Raw genomic sequence first — 23,103 nt, 5'->3', positions numbered from 1 at the left:
TTTGTACCATCTGGGTCCTTCATGCTTCAGATTCCTCATTTGTAAATAAGGGTATCTACCCCACTGGATGCTTGTGAGAGTTGAGTTAATGCTTACCCGGTCGCTGAGCCCAACCTGTTGTGTCATGGCGTCGGCTCTCAAGCAGTGTTGGCTACTGTGTTTGCCGGCAGAAAGGGATTTCGTTAGAAGCAAAGTGGATCATAAGACTCTAACATGAAATCTGTGTACTTTAAAGGTATAAGAAAATGAGAAAATGTTCTGAGGCTTTGGAGGTTTTTTTTTTTTTTAATATGCGGTGATAGGGTTTATATCAAAATAAGAACAAGAAGCAAAGAACAGGGCTGAAGATTACAAAAAACATGAGTTGTAGTTTAATGAAATATGCAGAGAATCCAATTTGTAAAACTGTGTTATACAATGATTAATAACTTGCAGGCTTTATTTGTGAGTTTAGGATAATCAGACCTCTTACTTAACTGAAACTCTCCGGTGAGTAATCTTTGAATCCCAATTTTACTGATCTGTCACTTGATAAGCTTTCTTACTGAACTGTACAGATAAAGTCTTCCTATTCTAATGAATCCTGCCTTGTATGTCTGTTTTATTGCTGAAATTAGTACACAGTATCTTAGCTTGTTTTTCAGTTCTTGCAGATGTTGAAAAAAAAATCTAACTTCACTAAAGTGCTTGCTGCCACACTGTGGAAGGAAATCCGTATATTCTGCAAATGACTCATTCATATTTCAATAACTTGATTATAAATCTAGTTTTCTTATTTCATTTTGTCTTCAGCTTAGAGCATATTGACATGGATTCCTTGTAAAAACCTAAATTCAGTCTATTAACATTTCAAGACTAATGGCTAAATATATCTTAGCTGTTTAAAATGCTCAACTGGTTGAAATGTATTACCAGCATTACTGAAAAATATTTTACTGAATAACTTAATTCTCCAGAGATAATTAGCCAGGTGTCAGCTAGCCATGGTTACAGAACATGACAAGTTAACGCTGGTAACCTTCAGTGATTACATCGTTCCAGAGTGGTCAGAAGTGCTCTTCTAGGACATGGGACACTGAGATCATGTGGTTGTACTAGGCCATGAGGTCACTCAGATGACCCAGAGCAGACTTAAACTTTTCATGTGTTCATTTCCATGAAACAAAAAAACTAAAAAGGTCCCATAGAAAACTTTTAGATCCCCAAGAATACATCTGAACTCCTAGGAAACATTTCTCCTCTAACAAAAGTGTCAGAGAGAACCTGTTACTCAGATTCTTCCTACTGCTGAGAATCCTTTCAGTGTTGCAAATTTATATAGAAATTTAATTTTTATTCATTTTCTTAGGTTGAGTTCTCATACATGGACTAATTGAACCAAAGGCGTAGATAGATTCATTTAGACAAATTCTTGTTATATTTTGCTTGTTCTGTCAGTTTTTCATGAGGAGCTTGGATCCCGCAGGGAGCTCATGCAGAGCTTTGTTCTAAGGCTGAAGTCGGGGCGGGTTCAGAGCTGGACCCGGGGAGTCCTTAGAAGCCAAGCACGAGACTGGCTGCCTCTTCTCTTCTGCCGGACTGGGTGTCCCTGCTGTGCTTGGGTGCACTCTAGCTTGTGGGCTGACTACCCTCTCCCAAGCCTCTGCAGTCTTCTGGTCCTGTGATGAGCATGGGGACTTATACAGGCCTGTTAAGGCTGACGCTGGGACAGCCTTCAGATTTGCTTCCGGGTAGTGGTTTGTTCACTACTCCACGCCTTCACTTGTGTGCCTTCGTGGTAGTTGCCTCGACTCCTCCTTTTCCCTACGGTGTCCACATCCACTCAGCCAGTGATGCCTGAATCCTCTCAAAAGTAACTGAAGGAGTACTGCTGGCCTTAGCTTGAACTTCTGGCTTTGGCTCTGTGCTCCCGGCACGCCTTTCCTTCCCCAGGGGCTACTGCGGGGCTTCCTTGGAGCCACACTGCAGCAGTGGAGTTCTTGGTAACTCCTAAAGTGTTGTCGGCCTCTAGAAAACCCATGCCGAACGTCCTGCCTGATGTTCTGTCCTCTTTTCAGGCTTCTGCTCTGGTGTCCCTTTTGGGGTACCTCTCCCTTCTAAAGGTTGAGTCGTAAGCGTGTTGCATGTGCTCGGCTAGGACTGTCACACGGCACTGAGGTGTATGCGGCTGGCTCCGTTCGGCACGCGTGGCGGCAGCGTAGGCATGCCCCAGAAGCCCAAGGGCGCCAGCTCTGCCTTCTGCTGCCAGGTCGTCCCGATCAGCGGCTCCGGTGGATTACTACATGTGTTTGATGGAATTCAGTGTGTTTGCTTTATTTGTCAAGTTGTAGTTTTATGGACTGGAGTGCTTACTTGTGTGTGTTACTTGTGTGTGTGCAGAGTCCACCACCGTAGACCGCTGAACAGTGCTGCTCTCCAGCTGTCTCTGTTCTTTACCTACCCTGCAGACCTCTAGCCCTGCGCCAACTTTTGTATTGCTCTGAGCCTGAGTCACGTAATCCTGCTTATTGGCTCCTTTCACATTTGTAGTATCTAAACCACAGCTGGGCTTTCCAGAGTGCCAGGGTGACATTGTGATGTGGAGCTCCAGATGTCCCTTAAAAAGTGTATTGTGGCCAAATACACGAAATTTGGCCGGCTATAGTGCCTCTTCTGGGAGATCCTCGGGACAGTCTCCTGAATTGAGACTGGGAACCTTAATCTCATTACTCGTTCTTCCCTTTTGAGGGAATGGATAGGATTGTTTATTAGGTTATGACCATTTTTTTCCTAGCAAAGTATACCAAGGCCTAAGTATCTTCAGCTGGGAGACCATTTTGAGAATGGTCTTTTGAGAATCTAAAGTCCTTTTTTGAGAATTATACTTCTGTTTGTTTCTTTCTTTCTCTCTTTCAGAAGATGTATGGCTTTATTACAACAACCTTACTACCATGAAGATTCCATGTAGTTTTCCATGGAGACGGTTATATCATTAGAGAATATACCTGTTTTTTACAGTCTTTATGCCTTTATTTACTTATTTATTCTCTTTCTCACCTTACTGTGCTGGCTAGAACATCCAATGCATTATTAAATAGAAGGGGCAACAGTGGATCTCCTTGGCTTATTTCCAGTTACAAGGAAAGGGGATTTAATGTTTCACCCATTCCATGTGTTTCTAGCTCTAGGTTTTTCATAGATGTTCTTTTTCAGAATAAAGAACTTACTCCTCTTTTCTGTTTGCCTATTTCCAGTTTGCTGAGACTTTTAAAAATCTTATATGGATATTAAATTAACATTGTCAAATGCTTTCTTTTTTTATGCATCAGTTAAGAAAATCATAAGGATTTTCCTCTTTATACTATACATGAGGCGCTTGGTTTTTGTTTGTTTTTTTTTGTTTGTTTGTTTGTTTGTTTTTTTTAATGTCAAGACAGTTTTGCTCCCTGGGATAAACCCCCACCGGGTGAGGATGCTACCTTTTCTGTATACATTACTGAATGTGACTTGCTAATATTTGTTAAGGATTTTTCCATCTAGGAGTAGCAGACCTTTGCTTTGTGTTAGTGCAGGATCTTGGGTCCAAGCCAGTTTCTTGCTCCTGTGCCAGGGTCAGATAGCATTTTCTTCTACTCGTTCCTCAGCATCAGTGTGTCTTTGTCTGGGACTGGTGGTGGCTGTGTCTCCTGCCCTCCGTTAGCAGAGTAGACTGTGGTTATTATTACATGGTGAAAGGCTTGTTTGTGTGTGGTAGGTGGGCAAGTAGGTTTGCCCCCTCCCTCTCCTCCTCTCCCAACAGTACCATAGCTTTTCCTCTGCCCTTTCCCTTGGGCTCTCTGTGTGGGAGGCTTTCCTATTCTCGCTCCTAGCTGAAGGCTTTTATTTTATAGGACATGCCACTAAGGGGGAAGAGTTGTCTCCCATTTCTTGCCCCATGCCAGTCTTTCAAGAGATCTCAGCTGAAGCCCATGGAGAAGAGTTTGTGATGAGTGCAGGTTTCTTCTGTCCGGATCTTACACGAATTCTTAACTGTCATCCTAGCGGACACTCAGCCTTTATCTTTACCTCTGTCTTCAACATTGAGTCCATTGACTATGACTGCTTCCTTTGTATCTGTGGGTTGATATCTGTCATCATTTTTGATAAGTTCTTGGCCGGTATCTCTTCATGTATTTTTTTTCTGCCATATTCTCTCTTTCCTCTCCTTTTGGGACTCCAGTTAAACTCCAGTTAAACCCAGTAGACATTTGCTCTTAGGTATTCAGGGGTCCAGAGTATCTGGGTGGAAGTTTTTCTCTTAGCTCTCCTGTCCCACCTCAGCCCTTCACAGCTGAATGTCTGAGGTCTCTAAGGTTGACTTCTCTCACTTGCCCTGCCCATTCTTTCCCTTCCTTGTCAGAGGACAGATTACTTGCATTTGAGGATCTGAGACCATAAGCTTCTTAAGGCCTCTCTCAGCCTTCTAGGCCTGTCTCCTGATCTTCGGCATACTTTGACAAACATGCAGTGGGGCCCTGTGCGAATGAGTGGTTGGACAGTATAGGTTTGTTCTGTGAAATCCTCAGAATTTTAGTATGTCTTGTCAGCAGACATGTTGCTTTTAAAATTTACTACAGAGTAGGGTGCTTTCTCCTTACCTTCCTCTAGGTTGGGATTCTTCCCCCTTAGCCACTCCACCAGGTAAGAAACCGTTCATGGGCCTCGATTTCCTGTCTCAGCACTGTCTGGAATTTAGTTCCACTTCGGTTACTTTGCATCCTGAATTCTGATGGGTTCAGAAAACACTTGATTTTGTAGCTTTATCTGTCTTGTTTTTGCAGCCTTATCTGTCTTTGTAGCCTTATCTGTCTTTATGTGACTGTTAGGGTGAAATGATGGTGTGTTGTCATTTCTACATCCCAGTTAGAAGTGGGGGCTCTTCTACACCTTTTACTTCATAGCCTGGAAAAGCCTGCTTCATTCTAGCTGATTTTTTTAGTAGATTTTTTGGTCTTTAAGATTTTATTTATTTATTTATTTGAAGAAAGCGAGAGAAAGAACAGGAGCAAAGGGGCAGGGGTAAAGGGAAAGGGAGAAGCAGAATCCCCACTGAGCAGGTAGCCCATCTCAGGGCTTGATCCCAGGACCCTAGGATTATGGCCTGAGCCAAAGGCAGACACTTAACTGACTGAGCCACCCAGGCGCCCCTGTAGCTATTTCTTAGAGCTGCATTTCTAAATCTTCACTCTTCTCAAGTCTCAGCTCTCCAGTTCCATCCTCAAGTGGTAAATGATCTTTTCTCTTATTTTGAGATTAAAGTCATCCACATTAAAATTTAATTATGGGGCTTGTGAAGAGTGTGGGGAGAATTTATGGTAGGCACATAGAAAAGTAAGCACATGACAAACTGAGATCATTAACTGGGGAAAAGAAAGAGTTGTACAAAAAGGGAAACATGATTATATAGTAGTTTACTAACGATCTCATCAGACACAAAACTACCTTTGGGAGATAATTATTAAGGTTGGAGGAAAGTGAATAGTTGTGGTATAAATCCTCACTTTCCAGAAACAGTAGATGATGCCTAAACTTGATGTTTCAAGGGGTACCATCATGAGCCTCTTCCTTGAAGTATAAATAGCCAGAAACAAAGTTAAAAGATTTTAAGGAATTGTACCTTGGTGTGAAAAGAGGAAATATATTTGACTTTAGTTATGACACATATTGTTTGTTACTTAGATAAAAATGAAAAAATGTTTTTGAAAAGAGGCCTAACTTGAAGCCTTCTCAGGGAATCATAAAAGTGAACCACACCTTTTCTCCACACACTGTTTTACCTTTATTTTTAAAAATTCTTGTTGTTTACTTCACACAGGATGCCGTTTCCCTTCTTGCAACTTTAGATTTTACTTTATGATACTTCGTTATGAAAAATTAAAACTTCAGGGAGAGTAGACTTAATACATTTAAAAAATACTTTTGTTAAGTGTCCTGAAACATTTGGTGAGAAAAACATTTGGTGAATTGGTTTTCCCTATTCAGTGAAAATATCTTAATTATTGACAGTATTAAAAGTTAAAAATGAAGCAGTATTGGTAGTGATAAATTTCGCCAGTGCTGGTACATATTTTACTTGAAAAATTATTGTATTTGTCCACTTATAACATGGTTTTGTTTTCTAGAATTTGTTTCCACAATTGCTTTAAAGTAGTAAAGACGTTGTTGGAGAAGAAGATGACTTCTGAAAGTCTGTGGTGATGATCTGAATTTCTGTCTCATTTTTAGATTTGCTTTAGAGACAACATTGAAGTTATGACTGCATTTTAAAGTTAGCCTCTGAGTGATCCCTTCCATATCTTTTCTAGGTCAGGTAGAAGAGCGTCTTCTCTCAGTGCGGGTTGTGGCCTTTGGTGAGAGCATGTCGTCCATCTTGCCATTCACTCCACCAGTTGTGAAAAGGCTGCTGGGATGGAAGAAATCAGCTGGTGGATCTGGAGGAGCAGGCGGAGGAGAGCAGAATGGACAAGAAGAAAAGTGGTGTGAGAAAGCAGTTAAAAGTCTGGTGAAGAAGCTAAAGAAAACAGGACGATTAGATGAGCTTGAGAAAGCCATCACCACTCAAAATTGTAATACTAAATGTGTCACCATACCAAGGTAAGTGTCGCTAGAGCAAAACTTCTGTGTTACACTGTTGAAAATTGCTTAAAGGAAACCAAAGGAAAGTCACTGAAATTTTGTTACTGTCAAGTCACCTGTAAATAGTGATTATTAAAACGTATGACCACTCTTTTTAACTTGGTGTTTCAGTTTTTATTTGACCAGTTGAGACTTGTTTTACAAGTCATTTTCTTGACCAATGCAGTTTAATCAAGCACAATAAAATACTTAGTTGTATTGTTTTATCTTCACTGCGTTCATTTACCTTCCTTGCCTAAGTGCTGCATTGTAGCTTATCCTCATTTCTGTGACTGAATGACATTTGAATAAAGAGTCAAGGCTTTTCCTCTCCTAGTGCAGTGATGACTGACAGTTTGTTCCCGCCTTGGTCAAAAGTCCAGTCAGTAAAAGAGTTAATAGAGGCAGCAACTGTTACTATGGTGAATTTTATTTATATAATTTTTGTTTTGAGTTGCAGCATTACTTCTTAGAATAGTTTAGGGGGCAGCTTCTTAGATGTCCAGGGAGTCAGAACCTGGCACAGAGGCCTACCTACCTCTTGTCTTAGAAGAACCTGTTACTTTAGAGGTTGAAGTTTTATTAGTATAAATTTAGTTATTTGTGGATAAGTACCACTATCAGAAATGCTGTTTCTTTAACACTTTCTTTAAGTAGCAAGTGGCTTTTCAGTGTTTGACTACTATTAGTAGACATTACAGGGGTTTGGGGAGTGGCAGCATATAGAATTTTCTAAAATGACTTCTGGTGGTGTCAGACGTGTGCTAGCAAATAGCACATGAAATCATGCTCCTTGATTGACAGGTTTCCAGTGAGCTTTGGGAAATCCAGTCTGGATGCTGGATTGTTGAACTAGATCCCAGTAACACCAGCCTGTCTACCCGCAAATGCTAACAGTAGAATGTTTCCTGCCTTATTTGGTAGGTTAATTATCCATTTCTTTGATTTTACTTGTTTTCACATATATCTTATAGTCACTTTTTTGGTTTATGATTTTGTTTTACAAATGCTTATGAGGGCCTGCTGAATGCAGGGCACTATTTCCAGGCCCTTGGGGTATGGTCTTACCAAAACAGAGATCCTCCTCTTCTGAGGCCTAGATCTACACAGTAAGCAAGTGGACAGATTGATAATTTGAGATGGTAATGAGTGCAGAGAAGACCATGACTGAGGGATAAAAAAGCTGCTTCGGATTGGATTGTGAAACTTAAACTGAGCTTTGAGAAGTAGCAGCTAGCTGAAGGGGAGTCTTCTAAGGAGAGGAAGGAGCCAGTGTAAAGACACTCAGGTGAGAAATAGCTTATCATATTGGAGGATTTTAAAAGAAGCCTAGTAGAGATGGTATAAAACTTGGAAGGAGTCAGATAATATAGTAAGGCACAGTGGGAGTTTGAATTTTAGTCTAAATATAATAGAAAGCAAATAAGGATTTTTAAACAGATTTTTAGAAAAAAAATGTAAGTAGTGGTGTGTTTGTGGGTATGTGTGGATAGCAGACTGGATAGTGGGTCTGGAAGGAGGGCGATCAGGAGGCTGGTAAAGTCGTCTAACTGGGAGATGCTGGAGGGTGGACTGGCACAGCGGCTGTGCGGACATGTGAGGTGGACAGAGCTGGATGGAGTAGGACTGAAAGGACTTGGTAATGAATTGGCCAAGAATAAGTCAAGCTACATTTGCTGATTTTTCATCGTGTAGTGCCTGGAATTTCAGTTCGGCAAACACTTAGTAAACACCCACTACGTGTGGGTGATATGCTCTTCCTCACTGGAGTTAAAGTACGGTCTTTGCTCTTGAGTTGCTTTCTAGTAAGGGAGATAAACTTTACAAAATAAAGAAGATCATCTCATAAGTAGTGTAGGTGTTAAGAAAGATGGGTGCTCCGGGAGCTGTGTCCGGAGGAGAAGATTTCTGCCTACCCTGCAGCTTGTGGAGAGTTTCCTTCTCTCCACAAGGATTGGATTGGTGCCAGAACTGAATCTTGATGGGTGTGAAGGAGGGATTTAGTCAGGAGAGGCCGGGTTCTCCCAGAGTGGCCTTGTTGTGTTGAGAGCGACTCTAGGAGGGCACTGGTGAAGGGCACAAGGTGTTCTGGAAGACTGTGTAGGTGGTTAAGGAACTGCAAGGTGAACCCGAACCTGAGCGTTGATGAAGGTTGAGTCTCTGAAGAGTCTCAGTGCGGCTTCTGGCTGCAGGGAGGAGAATGATTGTGAGACTGGCGAGAGTGGATGCAGGGAGACTGGTTGGTGGGTTCTCTTCCTCCTCAGAAGAACTGTGTGTGCCGGAGACGGGGCGCCGCGGCTCTGCGCCTCAAGTCCACAGCTGAGATGGCCTTGCGGGGCGGTTCTGGCCAAGCTGAGAGGGGAGCTATGCAGGCCCTTCCTTTAGGGAGACCCAGGGATGGTAGGAAGCAGCCAGTGAGGATAATGTGTGCAGGTCACAGTGGTCATTGTGCTTTTCCTATTTTCCATTCTTCTACCTATAGCCAATTTTAAAGACTTTTCTGTATTCTAGGACTTTTTGATCATTAAAACAAGTTTTTTTTGCTCTTTTACCTGAACAGTGAAAGTGAAGTGGTGGTTGAGCATTACCATGTTTTACAGTCAGAAGTTCTTTAAAGCTTAGAAACTTGGCGTGTCTAATTTAGTGGGTGGCTTTTTTGGTAAGAAATGTAGATTTCTTTTTTTTTCTTTTTATATTTTATTTATTTGACAGAGAGAAATCACAACTAGGCAGAGAGGCAGGCAGAGAGAGAGGAGGAAGCAGGCTCCCCGCGGAGCAGAGAGCCCGATGCGGGGCTTGATCCCAGAACCCTGGGATCATGACCTGAGCCGAAGGCAGAGGCTTTAACCCACTGAGCCACCCAGGTGCCCCGAAATGTGGATTTAATACTGGCTATTGTCGATCAAGAAGTTTAGGCTTCTTCGCTATGGTTTGGTCCCATACGTTTTATAGAGTTTGCTTTGTTTTTAGTATAGAGCAGTTACTGTTGTGTTAGATTATTTAGTTATTTCTTAACTACTATAAATGTTCTTAAACGTTCAGTCAGCTCTTTAAATATGTCGACTATAATGTTTGGGGAATGAGGGCAGGAAAGGTCCATTATGGATAAATCTGAACTGTAGTTTAGGCAAAATTGTTTAATATATGATCCAGAATGGATTTACTGTGTGAGTTTATGTACTTAAATTTGAAAGAAAGTTGTTTATAAAAAATCTTAAGGTTTCACGAACCTAAAAATACAAATAAGTTAATTGGATGAAAAACATGAAATGTAAATTACCTAGTATTTAAAAATGGCAAATATTTTCTGTTAAAATATCTGTTGTATCAACTGTTAACGGTTTCTTCCCCCACGATCCCCTTTCTTTTCATCTTAAAGTGGGACTACATTTAGGGCAGAAATAGTCCTGGCTCCATGCCCCTCATATAATTACTCAGGCTTCGTAGTTTTGTCTCTGAAGGGATAGAGGCTATAGTTACACACATATGTCACTGCTTCTTCCCTGTTGTTGAATGTGGTGACACAAAGTGGTTCATTGGTAGAACTTCACCTCTCAAGCTGCAGTGAGCTGACTAGTATAAATAAAATAAATAAAGCTTCATGAGGCTTTTATATCTCAAACATTTTTGAGACCAAGGAATGGAACACAACTCAGTCATAAAATGAGAATGACATTGATATTTGGGTAATGAATCAATCAGAAGAAGATAAAAGCTTTTAGTGCGTATTATCTACAATAAACCAAAATCCAAACTGCTGTAGGGTTGGAGACTCTAAAGTTAAAAGCGAGGTCTAATATGGCAATTTTATAATATCCATTATATGTGAATGTGTAGGGATAATGAATTCATTTTCATAAACATAAACATGGATGGTGCTTTGATCATGAAATCAGATTTTTGATGTTTCATCCCAAGGAAATGGTCAGGAATATGGTCAAAGATTGCTGGTGTTCATTTCTGTTGTTTGTAATAGCAAAGAATTAGAAAAATCCCAATCCTGACCCTTAATTTTCTTAACTCTAATAATAAAGGAAACTTACCAACTCATTTTTTTTTTACCAGAATTGAACATGAATAGTAAAGGAAAAGTTTATACTAGTGTTACTTATAAAAATAGATGCAAAAATTATAAACAAATACCAGTTACTGGTATACCAGAGTTACTGTATTATAAACAAATACAGAGTTACAAATACTAGAGTTACTAAAAACGAAGTGACAGAACCATAACTAGGAAAAGTTTATTGCAGAAAAGCAAGTGTAATTCAACTACAGACATCTATTAATATGAGACACTCCGTAGTCCTATTTAAGAAGAACTCTGATCATCTTGATGGATCTAGAAAGAGGTTTTTTTAAACAATTTTTAAGATTGTATTTATTTGAGCAAGAGAGAGTGCTTGCACATGGGTGGGGTGGGGGGAGGGACAGAGGGAGAGGGAGAGAGAATCTCCAGTGGACTTTGTGCTGGGCACAAAGCCCAATGCTGGGCTCCATCTCAGGAACCTGAGATCTTAACCTGAGACAAAACCAGGAGTCCAAAGCTTAACTGACTGAGCCGTCCACATGCCCTCTAAAAGGAGATTTTTATAAAATTCCATATTTATTCATGGTAACAAATTAGAAATAGGAATTTTCTTAACTTTTGATAAAGCATACTTCTAAAAATGTTAACACTTAACCATGAATCTTTAGAGAGAATACACCAAATTGTTAATAGTGGTTATTTATGGATAATCTTAAAGGAATGTCCTATAGTTTTTCTTAATATGTATATATATAAAAAATGTTTTTTACTTTTATAGCTAGCACATTTAATGTAAATGTTTAAATAGGACTTTTGGGCAATACTTAAACTACTTTTCTTTACTACTTAAACTATTCTTATTTTTACTTTTTTTACCCTTTGAAGTCAATTTTTCTGTTAAAGGGCAGTTATATTTTCATTCTGTTAACATTCTTTTAGAAACATACATTTATATCTGTATTTTCCTTCGAAAAGTATGCTCCTTAAAAACAAAAGGTAGTATGTATACATGTTCAGAATTCACCCACATGTGATACAGTGGGAAATGTCTCCCCTACTGGAGTGTCCCCTATCTCCTTGCCCACTTTGTTTCTTCAGATTTCGTTGTGTTACCTGCTTCTTACGTATCCTTTCAGATAATATGTTTCTTTTTAATGCTGTTACTGATTTTTGGTTTTGTTTTCCATCTTCTGAAGTTTTAAACATCAGAGTACTTAAAGTAAATGTGGATTGTCAACTTTTATTTCCAAGTTCATATTCTTACCCTTTTACTTTTCTGTATAATGCAGGAAGAATTAAAGGAAAGCCTTTTTAAACTCAAGCAGTGGTATCCTTCAATTCTTCTTAAACTAGTTCCTTTTAATTTTTCAGAAGGGAATGAGAATAATCCTCTGTCCCTCATTCATAGGTGGATACATACAACTTACCAGTATCTGTGTGTGTGTGTGTGTGTGTGTGTGTGTGTGTGTGTGTGTGTGAGAGAGAGAGAGAGAGAGAGAGAGAGCGAGCGAGCGAGCGCGTGCGTTTGCGCGCGCGAGAGAATGAGAGAACTCTGAATTTGCAGTTTGGTCACCTGTTTTTGAGTCTGCTTCAGTCCTGGGTGAATGTGGATCCTGAGACATGGGACTGCATTTTACTATTTCTTCATCTGTGAAAAAGGGGTGGTAGGTACTGCCTCAGGATTTCCTCCGTACTACTTTTGGGTCCTTTGAAATGATGTAAATTCGGTGTGTGAATTGTGAAGCACTGTAATTGAGAATGTGATTTATTTGAAATACTCACAGATACTCCATGTGTTCGTTCCCCTTCCAGTTTCTCTAAGAGGACTTAAATTGTAGGCATTAAATTGTATTGCCTGTGCTTGGGAAAAGTTTCTGCCAGGCGACATTGCATTAAGTAGAATGTAGTTTATTCAGATGTGCAACATTTATTCATAAAATCTGAACAGCGAACTTTTTATAGCTGCAAATGAGAACGTTGAAATCGTGGTCACAGCTCCCTTCTATCAGCCTCAGCCTCCAGCTTGTCATTTTCTGTGTGCTCTGTGTGTCAGTTGTGAAGGCACTTCTCATGCGCTGTAGGGCCCTGTGAAACCAGTTTGAAAGGTGCTTTGCCAGACCTCTAACCTTTATCTGGTACCTACATGTACTGTCAGGTGTTTTGAGGACACTTCTGCTGCAGGATGCTGGGATTGAGAGCTCTTTTGTGTAGAGGACATAGTCTTACATAGGACGTTTTTAATCATTTACCTTATCAGCAAAGACAGCCTGCCGTAGAATTTCTGTCTCTTCATAAAATTACTGAATTGAACCCAGATTCATTAATCTCTGTAAATGTGATGTTTCACACCCGAGGCACTAAGCATCCTCTCCATTTCTCTTGCCCCATTAATGTACTGTCTTGGCTTAAAGAATACATTCCTCAACCTAGCTAAAATAATGGGCATTTAAGAAATTACAACCATCTTTTGTTTTGCCAGCATCTTTGGTCTATTTCCAGTTGTATCTGGAGCCATTCCAGCTTGCCCAGACCGTTTCTGTGTTACTAACCACATTCTGGGAGGATTGTAATTATTGGGGACAACATTTAACCATACTGTTTACTCCTTCTCTTTCCTGTCTTGCGGTAGAGTGTTTCTAGGCCTCTGTGGTCCCCACTAGTGATTCACAAGTAAATGTACCACCATCTAAGGGCCTGAAATAGAAAGCACCACACATGGACCGCGGAGGTGGAAAGTAATAGTAAAACACCAGGTTAGGCTACCCTGCAGTCTGGTTTTAACTCCTCCCTGGTACTTGGGCTAAAATGACTGGATACCACATGTTTCTTATGTTCTGTTCTTTTCATTCTTTTATTTTTCCTTCCTTGTTCAGTTTGGATATTTTCTTTTGACTTAACTTTGCATTTACGGATCCTGTTTTATGCTGTGTTTAGTCTGCTGTTAGACATATTCAGTGAGTTCTTAATTTAAAGTCCTGTGTTTTTCTGTTTTAGCATGTTCCTTTGATATTGTAGGTTCCAGCTCTCATTTGAAATTCTTCCTCCATTTCTGTTTTCCTGAATTTTCTTTAATATATTTATAATAGTTATTTTAAAGTCCATCTGCTAACTCTAGTATCTGTCGGCCTTTCGTGTGCTGTGTAATTTTGATGGTATGGCATATATTGTGTATGAGGGAATGACAAGTGCTGCAAATGATGCTTTCCCCCGATAAGTATTTGACCTTTCCTATGTCTAGTGGTTAGAGGAGCTGATCCTCTTAATCTCAGTGGGGATTGAGCAGGACTGGGGCTCAGTTGCTATTTCTTGGGCTTCAGTGTACCACTGTCTCATACCGTTTCCTTGAATAGGGCTCCCCTGGGATTGTGATCGAAAGCCTGGTGGGCCTCTGTCACCTACCCCCACAAACATGGTGGGAGATTCACTTCTGTCCTTCTTTCCATGTTTTGAGTTTGACTCTTGAGCCTCCAATGGATTGCAGCTTTACAACCTGGCAAACATCTTTGAGGAAGGAGAATCCTGTGATTGTTCAAACTTCTGTTATTTTCTTCAGTAGAGTTTTTCCTCCCAGACCAAGCCTGACCCACATCCTGTTCCTAGAATCTGCATATGAGCCCTGGAAAGGGAATGGCAGGTGGTCCTCAGTTCATGGAGAATATGTTCCTCCTCCTCCTTGTGAGTGATTTTATTTATTTGAGGGAGAACACAAGCAGGGGAAGGGGCAGACATGGGTCTCCATCCTGGGACCCTGGGATCATGATCTGAGCCCAAGGCAGAATCTTAACTGACTGAGTCACCCAGGTGCCCCACTCCTGGTTACAACTTTGATTCATCCTGATCTGGTTACTTTAGCCGCTCTCCTGTCATTTTGCTTTTTTTTTTTTTTTTTTTTTTTGGGGGGGTTATCTTTTTTCCTCTAGTTGTTGCAACAGTAACAGTAGCCTCCTATGACCTTCTTGCATCTTACCTGGAAGTAGAATTCTAACAATGTTCAAATGGGAACTTCTGGTATTTATTCAGAGACCCCCAAACCTGAGGTCAGTAGATTGCGAGTAACCTGCATTCAGAACTGAGGAGCAGTGGACCGTTCAGATGCAGGACTTGCAGACAGGATTCCACAAGACAGCTACGGCTGTGGTTAACCCATCCCCTACTTCTAGGCTATATAGAGGAAATGGAGGCGTTTGTTAAGAGGGATCCCACATGAGCACTTCTTTGCAGAAAACAGCATATGCTCTGGGATTTCCCCTTTCCTTTGTCCACATTGAGGGGCTTCAGGGGAACGTATCCATTTGACTTGCTGAGGCCTGGGAAATGAGTAGATGAGCTCCTGCCTTCCCCCTGAAAATGGCTTAACAAGTGCAAGGCTGATAGAGCTGCGCCTGCATCAGGGGAATGAAGAGCGGGCGTGGTGAGAATGGCCTGCTGTTCTGGAGTTTGATGGATCAGAGATGCACGAGTTTTCCAAGGTCCAGACTTCACTACTGAGATAGCTGAAGTTGTCTTGAGGTGATCCAAAGGCCCAGCCTGGAGTGTTGCAGTGACCCAGGCAGCCAGGGAAGCACCTGCACCAGAAGATGACTGCAGGGAAGAGGCAGCACTGGCCTTGTGAGCCTCCCAGGGCCTCAGCACCACATTCCTGTCCCATCAGATCTCAGTTGGGTTGGCTCTAAGGCTGTTTGGTCCCTTTTCCTCTAAAACTCCCTCTTTCTGATGCTCCTGAACCTATGGGGCCCTTAAAAAATAAGAGCTGCAGAGTCCTGGACGAGGTGGAGTTAGCGAGATGGAGAGAATGAAGTTTTCGTGTAGAGCAGGGTAAATGTTAGTTTCTGAAGAGATCTGTTGTTACTCCGTACCTGTGGGTAGGACTAATGCAGCCCTGGGGTCATTCCAAACTGTGACTGCAGGGAGGAGAGCTGTTGGACGAGAGTTTGTTGGAGGGCGAAGGGCCGTGAGAGTGGGCAGAGCTCAGCAAGTCTGCTTGTTGAAGAAGCTGTGTTCTTGTTTTGAAAACTTGGGAGTCCAAGGTTAGTGGCGTTGGTGATGGATAGAATATGTGAGAATGGAGAGATGGTGCGTACCATTTTGACAACACATAAAACTTATTTTCATAACACACTGTAATTGACCATCATACCCGACAGATTATCCAATGAGGCTTTATTCCCCAAGAGACAATTTTATTATAGTTGTGGAGTTTTCTTCTTTTACCACTTTTTCCCCACTTTGAACAGTTATATTAGTCTTTTGGAATCCAGCTGTGGCTCTGCTGTTGAGTAATTATGGAAGCATTGCGGAGTGGTGGTCTTTAGGCCCTTACGAAACTGTGATCATGAATAATGTTACGTTAGAACTATGTAAGACTGGGGCGCCTGGGTGGCTCAGTGGATTAAAGCCTCTGCCTTCGGCTCAGGTCATGATCTCAGGGTCCTGGGATCGAGCCCCGTGTTGGGCTCTCTGCTCAGCAGGGAGCCTGCTTCCCTTCCTCTCTCTGGCTGCCTCTCTGCCTACTTGTGATCTCTGTCAAATGCATAAATAAAATCCTAAAAAAAAAAAAAAAAAGAACCATGTAAGACTTTGGTTAACTCCCTCCTCCCACACTTTTTTCTTTTATGAACTTTGCTTTATTTGTATGACTTTATATGCTTGTAAGAAGATATAATTTCTCCCTGACTTGGTTTACTTCCAAGTTTGCTAGGCCAGTGCAGGAGGGCAGGTGAAGGAAGGCTATGTTTGTCCTAAGGACAGTGTGAAAGTTCAGAGTTTGATACTGAACAAAAATTTATAATGAAAAGTAATTTAAGAAATTGAGGGAATTTTTTCCTCATTGTTTTTATGTAATGCCGTGTATAATTTGCATTAATGGTTATAAAAATACATTTGTTTATGTATATTACCTATACATTATAACTTCCTCATGTAAAAACATTGTGAGCTTTAAAGTGTTACACAAATGTGAGTTGATTTTTATTTTATAGGATGCTAATTTTTAAAATTATCAGATTAAAAATCCTTTCTTTACAACCAAAAACAAGCACCACAAAAATGTATGACTTAGAAAGTTGAGTTTTTACAGAATTCTATTCTGTATTGCTATTCTTATTTTATTTGTTTAATTAAAAGATTGGAATGATATGTAGTTCGATTTTCCATTAGGATCTTTTTTTGTCATTGAGGATACACTTTTATTTGTTAAAAATGAAATATAAAAATAAATTTAGAAAATCCATTAGCTACATTAAAATATTCTGAGCCCATTTTATTATTAGGCTTTTTTTTTTTTTTGGTGAGTGAAAAGTTTGTTTTTGGGTGGACTTGAAATATTTTGAGCAACTATTTTTAGAATTGATTTTATTTTTTCAAATTTTTTAAGGATTTATTTATATAGTTGAGAGTAGGAGTGAGTGAGTGTGAGGGGCTTGGGGGGGCAGAAGGAGAGGGAGAATTTCAAGCAGACTCCCCCTGATCACAGACCCAGATGCAGGGCTCCATCACACAACCCTGAGATCATGACCTGAGCCAAAAATCAAGAGTCCGGCCCTTAACTGACAGAGCCACCCAGGCACCCCTAGAATTGATCATTTAAAATCACTTGTAGGGACTTCAGTGGTAGGGACTGCTTTATTTGTGTGAGAGATGTTTTTCAAAGGCAGTTGGAACATCTAGCAAGGTCACAAGGTAGTGTTTTCAATATAAAATAGAGGTAAAGGTGAAATATTTTTTTCAATCCTTACTTGGTCATTCTACTTCTAAGAAAAGCTAAACCAAACCAAAGAAGAATTAAGAGTATCAGTTTTATCCTTACAGGACTCTGACTTTAGGGATTCTGTTGTCTCCTCCTATTTTGGTTGAGAGTGGCCATGCCAGTTTACTTAAGAACCACCCCCCCCCCCCCCCCCCCCCCCCGCCCGGGATACTTGAATGGCTTTTGGTTAAGTGGCTGTCTTCAGCTCATGTCATGATCCCAGGGTCCTGGGGTTAGCCCCACATCGGGCTCTTTGCTCAGCAGGGAACCTGCTTCTCCCCCTGCCTGTTGCCCCCCCTGCTTGTTCTCTCTCTCTTTCTCTCTGACAAATAAATGAATGAATCTTTTAAAAAAAATTTTTTTCCTGAGAAAATGAACTCATATCGCAAAATCTCTAATTTTTATAATTAAGCACATGCTATGAAGGTTTTACTTATCTGGGATATTATACCGAAGTTACTGTTTTAGTTTTGACTTACTATGTTTTTATTGTTTCTTTTTAATAACTGGGTAAGAGGCAGAATAGCGTTGGTAATTAAGAATGCAGCCTCTCCAGGCCACTTGTTGACTGCATTTGCCTCTGTGCTTCCACTAACACATTCGTCTGGTGGGGATGACAGTGCCTGATTTGTGGTTCGTTGGAAGGTTAAGTGATGTAATATGTGTAAGGGCTTAGTGCTGGTACGTACATTGTAAAATGACATCTCTAAAGTGCCGATATCAAGACCCGTAAACATAAATGTGTACCTGCTTAATAAAAAAGCTTCAAAATAGGTGTAGTAAAACTTGGAAGAATTAATGGATCAAAATCACAAATCCACAGAGTTGAAGAGTTCTCTTAGGCCCCAAAGATCAGTAACGGCAAAGAAGATCTAGATTACATTGTTAACCACTGACTTGATATTTATAGATTACTAAATCTAATACAAGTCTTTTCCTGGTAAGAACACCAGGAAAAATTATTTGCAGGGCACAAGTCTCAATAAATTTTAAAGATTGAAATCAACAGAGTATGTTCTCTCCCAACAACGGAACAAAATTAGAAATCAATACCAATAAAACATCTATTAAAAAATGAAGATTAAACAGTAGAATTTTTTGACCCATTGGTTACTTAGAAGAAAGCCATGAGAGAAATTAGAATATAATTCAAACTAAGTGATAATGAAATTACAGCTTATCAGATACGTGGGATGTAGCTGAAACAGTGCTTGAAGGGAAATTTATAGCTTTAACTGTATTAGAAAACTTACCTAAGACTTCATGTAGGAAAGTAGAAACAAAAGTCAAAGAAAAGGGAAAGTAAGTAGAAGGGAAAAGTAATTAAAATAAGAAATCAGTGACTAGAAGGGAGACAGTAGAGATAATTATCAATGCCAAAAACTGGTTCTTTAGAAAGATCGGAAAGTTGGTAACCCCTCTTAGACTAATGGTGAGAAAGAACATGGTAGAGACCATAAGCATAAATTACCTCTGTTAGAAATGAAATATTTGGGGCTTCTGGGTGGCTCAGATATTTAGGCGTCTGCCTTTGGCCAGGTCCTGGGATTGAGCCCCATATCGGGCTCCCAGCTTAGTGGGGAGTCTACTTCTCTCCCTCCCTCTTCCCCCTGCTCGTGTGTGCGCTCTCTTTCCCTCTCTAATGAATAAATCTTAAAAAAAATAAAAAAATGTAATGTCCTAGGTCATACAGACATTAAAGGCATAATATGCCTGTATTTTAAATAACTTCATGCAATATTTTAAATAACTTCATGCAATTAAATTTGAAATGGCTTTCTTTAAAAATGCCTTATCCTAGCTGATGCTAGAAGTGGAAAATATGGGTAGCTCTGTATCAGTTAAATAAACTGAATTTGGGGGTGCTTGGGTGGCTCAGTTGGTTGAGTGTCTGCCTTAGGCTCTGCTCATGATCCCAGGATCCTAGGATTGAGCTCCATGTCCAGCTCCCTGCTCAGCAGAAAGTCTGCTTTTCCCTCAGCCCCCACTCCCCCCCCACTCATGCTCACTCCCTCTCAGAAGAATAAATAAAATCTTTAAAAAAAGGAAACTGAATTCATAATTAAAAGCTTTACCACAAAGAAAACTACTGGTCCAGGTAACTTTTCTGGTAATTTCAAGCATTTGAGCAAGAAATAACATCGGTCTTACAGAAACTCAGGAAAAATGTTCTTTTATGAGGCCAACGTAAACCCAATGCCCAAACCTGGCAAAGATGGCACACATAATTGAGAGATTAATATTTGTCAGAACATAGATGAAAAAATTTGTTAATAAACTCCAGCAGTATATTAAAAGAATGCATCACAGGTGAGATTTATCTCAAAAATGCAAGGTTAATTTACAAATTTCAAAAATTAGTGTAATTTACTAACAAAGGAGAAATACCATAAGATCACCTCATTTGGCCAAAGCAATTGACAGAATTCATCCATTCATGATAAACACTCCAGCAAACTAGAAATGTAAAGAGATTTTCTCAGTCTAATAAAAGACATTTAAGAAAAACTAACAGCTAAGACACTTAATCATAAAATAGTGTTTTTTCCCGAGATCAGTAAGAGGACAAGGATGTCCACTCTTGTGTCTTCATTATTTTCGTGGAGGACCTAGCCAATGGAATATGAAATGTAAAAGCATAAAGATCTGAAAGATTGGGTCAAAACTCTTGCTTTTTGTAGATAGCATCGTGTAAGAGACCTTTTAAAAGCAATCTACAAAAACATCTAAAGCAAATGATTAAATTTATTAACAAGATTGCATTTTACAGGTCCAGTGTCTAAAAATCCTTTTTTTCGTAAATAGGGAAGTGATATTAAGAGAAACATGCTGTGAATAGTATCAAACTTAAAAGTAGTGATGGGATCAGGAGGAAGACAAACCACAAGAGACTTAATCTCACAAAACTAACTTAGAGTTGTTGGGGGGATTGGAGGGTAGGGAGAGGATGGTTGGGTTATGGACATTGGGGAGGGTATGTGCTATGGTGAGTGCTGTGAAATGTGTAAGCCTGATGATTCACAGACCTGTACCCCTGGGAAAATAATACATTATATGTTAATAAAAATAATTAAATAAAAAACTATAAAAAATTTAAAATATATATATATATTTTTAAGACACATGAGATTTCTACACTGAAATTTCAAAACCCTGATGAGGGAAATTAAAGGTGAATGAAGAGAGAATTCGTGTATAGACAGATATGCTTTTACCAGAATGACACTCCCTCAGATAATAGTTATAAACTGCACAAGATAAAAACAGGGGACTAGAGAATAAACAAAAATAGACCTTTTTGGGAGGAGATTTGACTCTCAGAAGAAAAGGTGAATTTTCTGTTTTTAAGAAACTTTCTTATCCATGCAGAATGTGCGGGGTAGCTAAAAGTTCATTCCCAAACCCACTTTTTCTGTCCTAAAAAAACACAGATTTGAGTTTGGGACAGCCATAGTGACTGAAGAATGAGGGGAAAATCCTAGCAAGGAAAGAGCTACAGAACAGAGTGCGAGTTCCAGATTCTGCTTGAGAACTTCACCAAAATCACTAGACTGACCCCTGAACCCACATATATGTTGGGTAGACTTAGTGCAGCCTAGCTAAAGGTAAAAAATGGATTAGAATTATTCAAAGACAGAATTAGCAGTTTAAGTGCAAACAAATTAATTTCCAGCCAAAACAAAAACAGCTAACTCTTACTGGAGAAATACAACAGAATCTAGCATCTCTATCACATACCAATCACAATGTCCAGCATACAGTCCCAGATTACTCAACATGAAGAACAAAGAAAATGTGACCCTGTCTGAACAGGAGACCAACGGAGACCAGCCCTGAGATGACCTACATATTGGAACTACTGTGCATTAAATTGACAGACATGTTTATGAGTTGGAACACCCAGTAATATTAAGTTAGTTTCTTCTAATTTAGTCTGATCCAAATGAATCTCCTTAAAAAGCTTTATTTTTATTTTTATTTATTTTGTGAAAGTGTACAGACTTACCCTAAAATTTACGCGGAAATGCACAGGGCCTAGAATATCTAAAGCAATCTTGAGAAGGAAAAACAAAGAGGACTTAAATTATCTGACTTCAGGACTTTCCATGAAGCCACAGTAATCAGTACAGTGTGGTTCTGGCATAAAAACAAACAGATAGGGATGCCTGGGTGGCTCATGACCTGCCTTCGGCTCAGGTCATGATCCCAGAGTTCCAGGATCGAGTCCAACGTCGAGCTCCTTGCTCAGTAGGGAGCCTGCTTCTCTCTCTGCCTCTGCCTGCCACTCTGCCTGCTTGTGCGCATGCTCTGTCACTCTCTCTGACAAATAAATAAATTGCACCTGGGTGGCTCAGTGGATTGGGCTGCTGCCTTCTGCTGGGGTCATGGTCTCAGGGTCCTGGGATCGAGGCCCGCATCGGGCTCTCTGCTCCGCGGGGAGCCTGCTTCCTCCTCTCTCTCTGCCTGCCTCTGCCTACTTGTGATCTCTCTCTCTGTCAAATAAATAAATAAAATCTTTAAAAAAAAATAGAATTGCAGTCATTCAGTAAATACAAAAAGCAGAAACTATAAAAAAAACAGATAAATGGGATAGAATAGATAACCCCAGAGATAAGGTTATTTGGTTTTTGACAGCGATGCCAAAGTAATCCAATAGGACAGGAAAGTCTTTACAACATATAATGCTGAAAGAACTGGATATCCATGCGGAAGAATGAGCTTTGATGCCACCTTCCACCACTCAGAAAAAATCAGTTCCAGATGGATCATAGTTCTCATCTAAAAGCCTGTATAGGAGAATATATTTGTGAGTTGGGGATAGGCAAAATTATTACGGTTTTTATATAGAAAGCATTAAGAAGAATTTGGTAAGTTAGACTTCATTAATAGTAAAAGGATCTCCTCAAAAAACATTAAGAAATGAATAAGCAAATTACAAAATAGAAGAAAGTATTTGCAAAACATTTCTGACAGAAGGTTGTATCCAGAATTTATAAAGAATTTCTGGAGGCACCGGGATGGCTCAGTCGGTTGAGTGGCTGCCTTCGGCTGTGGTCATGATCCCGGGATCCCCGGGGGTCTTGGGGTTGAGTCCTGCATTGGACTCTCTGCTCAGTGGGAAGCCTGCTTCTCCCTCTGCCTGCCACTCCCGCTGCTTGTGCTCCCTCTCTCTCTGATGAATAAATTAAAAAAAAATTTTTTTAAGAATTTCTGGAACTCAGTAGTAAAAATCTAATTTTAAAAATGGGGAAAACAGGGGTGCCTGGGTGGCTCAGTGGGTTAAAGCCTCTGCCTTCGGCTCAGGTCATGATCCCAGGGCCGGGGGATCGAGCCCCACATCAGGCTCTCTGCTCTGCGGGGAGCCTGCTTGCTCCTCTCTCTGTGCCTGCCTGTCTGCCTAGTTGTGATTTCTCTCTGTCAAATAAATAAAATATTTAAAAAAAAAATTAAAAATGGGGAAAACATTTAGATACTTCACAAAAGAAGATATACCAAGGGCCAGTAAACAAATGGAAAGTGTGCAGTATTGTTAGTCATCATGAAAATGCAAATTGAAACCACTATGAAATACCACTGCACAGCCACCAGAATGGCTATAATTAAGGAAACTGACCACACCAAATGTTGGGGAGGCTGTGGAACAACCGGAAACTTTCATATATTGAAGGAAGAAATATAAAATGGGGCTTTCCAC

The 23,103-nt window shown here is 40.2% G+C and overlaps 1 protein-coding gene across 5 annotated transcripts in view; it reads left to right on the top strand.

Moving 5' to 3' along the window:
• SMAD2 (SMAD family member 2) overlaps positions 1-23,103 on the top strand; it is a 79,127-nt gene that overhangs the window by 16,418 nt on the left and 39,606 nt on the right. For all 5 annotated transcript variants that reach the window (XM_046024590.1, XM_046024593.1, XM_046024589.1 and 2 more), the window contains one exon: positions 6,324-6,612. In XM_046024590.1, the coding sequence (XP_045880546.1) occupies positions 6,377-6,612 (236 nt within the window). In that variant the 5' untranslated portion in view covers positions 6,324-6,376. The remainder of the gene's footprint in view (positions 1-6,323; positions 6,613-23,103) is intronic.

The sequence above is a fragment of the Meles meles genome, chromosome 12 (assembly GCF_922984935.1).
Source record: "Meles meles chromosome 12, mMelMel3.1 paternal haplotype, whole genome shotgun sequence".
Taxonomy (NCBI): Eukaryota; Metazoa; Chordata; class Mammalia; order Carnivora; family Mustelidae; genus Meles; species Meles meles.
This window is presented reverse-complemented; position numbering and strand designations above follow the sequence as displayed.